The 1,618-nt window shown below is 41.3% G+C and overlaps 1 protein-coding gene across 1 annotated transcript; it reads right to left on the bottom strand.

The window, feature by feature from the left end:
* Positions 1-930: 930 nt before the first annotated feature.
* On the bottom strand, positions 931-1,317 carry LOC147806193 (ATP-dependent DNA helicase PIF1-like). Its single transcript, XM_087149582.1, has one exon. The coding sequence runs from the start codon at positions 1,315-1,317 to the stop codon at positions 931-933; it is 387 nt and encodes a 128-aa protein (XP_087005708.1).
* Positions 1,318-1,618: the final 301 nt, after the last annotated feature.

The following is a 1,618-nucleotide window of genomic DNA, read 5'->3' as shown; positions in this document are numbered from 1 at the left end:
TATTACTGTAGTTAAAGTTGTTCATAAGTTTTGATGTTTCGCAAAAAAATGGTCATCGAAGATTATGGTCTACTACTGCATTAAGTTTTGTTTGTTTTTTAATTAGTTTTTAACGTGGTGTTTCGAAGCTCTGTCACCGAGGAAAATAAAAAAAAAAGCCGAAGTTTAAGTGCCTTACATTTAAAGGAAAACTATGATTTTAAACTACCAGCGGGTGACCGAGCTCCGCTCGGAGAAAACAGGTATCGAAGCTAACTCGAAGATTTAAATTTTCAATTGTGATTTATCAAAACAATACATGCCATAAGAAAATTTGTGAAACCATTGGTGAAAAGATAACCGGTTAAAATGCATCATTGTAAACTATCTAAACAAAGTTTGGAAAGGGGAACTATTCTATACAAAGGTAAAGTTTGAAAAGTCATAGGAAATAAAATGTAATTGATAACAAAAAATTATACAATTAAAGAAATGGTACAAAGTGAGCAGTGTAAAGATTGAAGTGTGTTCAAGTTCAATATTTTTGACAAATTTATTTAGAAAAATCAAACATATATGCATACATAAGAAACATATTATAAACCTATAACAGCATAAACATAATAAACATTAATCATCGATTGCGAAGTTTTCCATGTTGTCCAGGTAGTTTCTTGTCGGAGAGGCAGGTGCGGCTGGTGAGTTTCTCTTGTTCAGGACTTCCTTCCATACGACGTTTCGGGTGTGGGTTGGATTCTCAGGAGGCAGCAGGACCTTCAACGCACTTTGACGCTTGACTCTTGAAAACGCGACGTAGAGCATTCCGTGCACGAAGACCGTCGTGAGGAGAAGCACGCCGACGAATTCGAATGTTTGGCCTTGTGACTTGAGTATCGTAATGGCGAATGCTGGAGTAACTGGGAATTGGTGCCGTTGCATAGTTGCGCCAAGCTATGATTTGCTGGAGTCGAGCGTGATCCTTGGAAGGTGTACTTGTCGGCCTGCGTGTTCACCGGTGATGATCTTAGCCTTGATGATGTTGTTGCAAAGTTCGGTGACAATCAATCGTGTTCCGTTGCACATTCCTTCAGAGACGTCCAAGTTTCGGAGAAGCATGATGATGGCGTTCTTCTTGAGCTTCAGATTGTGTGGAGGCAAGTCGGCGATGTTGATCGAGTTCAGGAATTCAGGCGCGAATTGAATTCCCCCTTCATGTTGATCCTTTACCGAGTCGAAACTTGTGTATGTCTTCTCTTCGCCTGGAAGCATAGCGATAATTTGCTCGTTGATCTTGTCCTTATCGTCGTTCAATGGTGCAAGAATAACGCGATTCTTCATTGCTTCGTAGTTCCCACTTCTGAGGCATGGTCCGAAGATTTCATCGATGAGGTTACCACCAGAGCGAATTTCTTCTGGGACTTCTATTTCACCGAGTTCATTCGAGTTCCCCGTCGCCGAGCTTTAGCAGGTATTTCGCGAATTCTTCTTCTTCGGGATCAACGCGCATGTTCTTTTCGAGCGAATAAGTCTTGAAGTGTTGCCACAGATGGCTTCTCTTGATCAAAAGGTCGAGTATTTCGCTTTTGTTGGCACGTTGTTGAACTGGACAGCACTGTCGGAAGTCGCCACCAAGCACCAT

This window comes from Parasteatoda tepidariorum, chromosome 8, assembly GCF_982258835.1.
Source record: "Parasteatoda tepidariorum strain Cologne lab strain chromosome 8, Ptep-v5.0, whole genome shotgun sequence".
NCBI classification, from domain to species: domain Eukaryota; kingdom Metazoa; phylum Arthropoda; class Arachnida; order Araneae; family Theridiidae; genus Parasteatoda; species Parasteatoda tepidariorum.
This window is presented reverse-complemented; position numbering and strand designations above follow the sequence as displayed.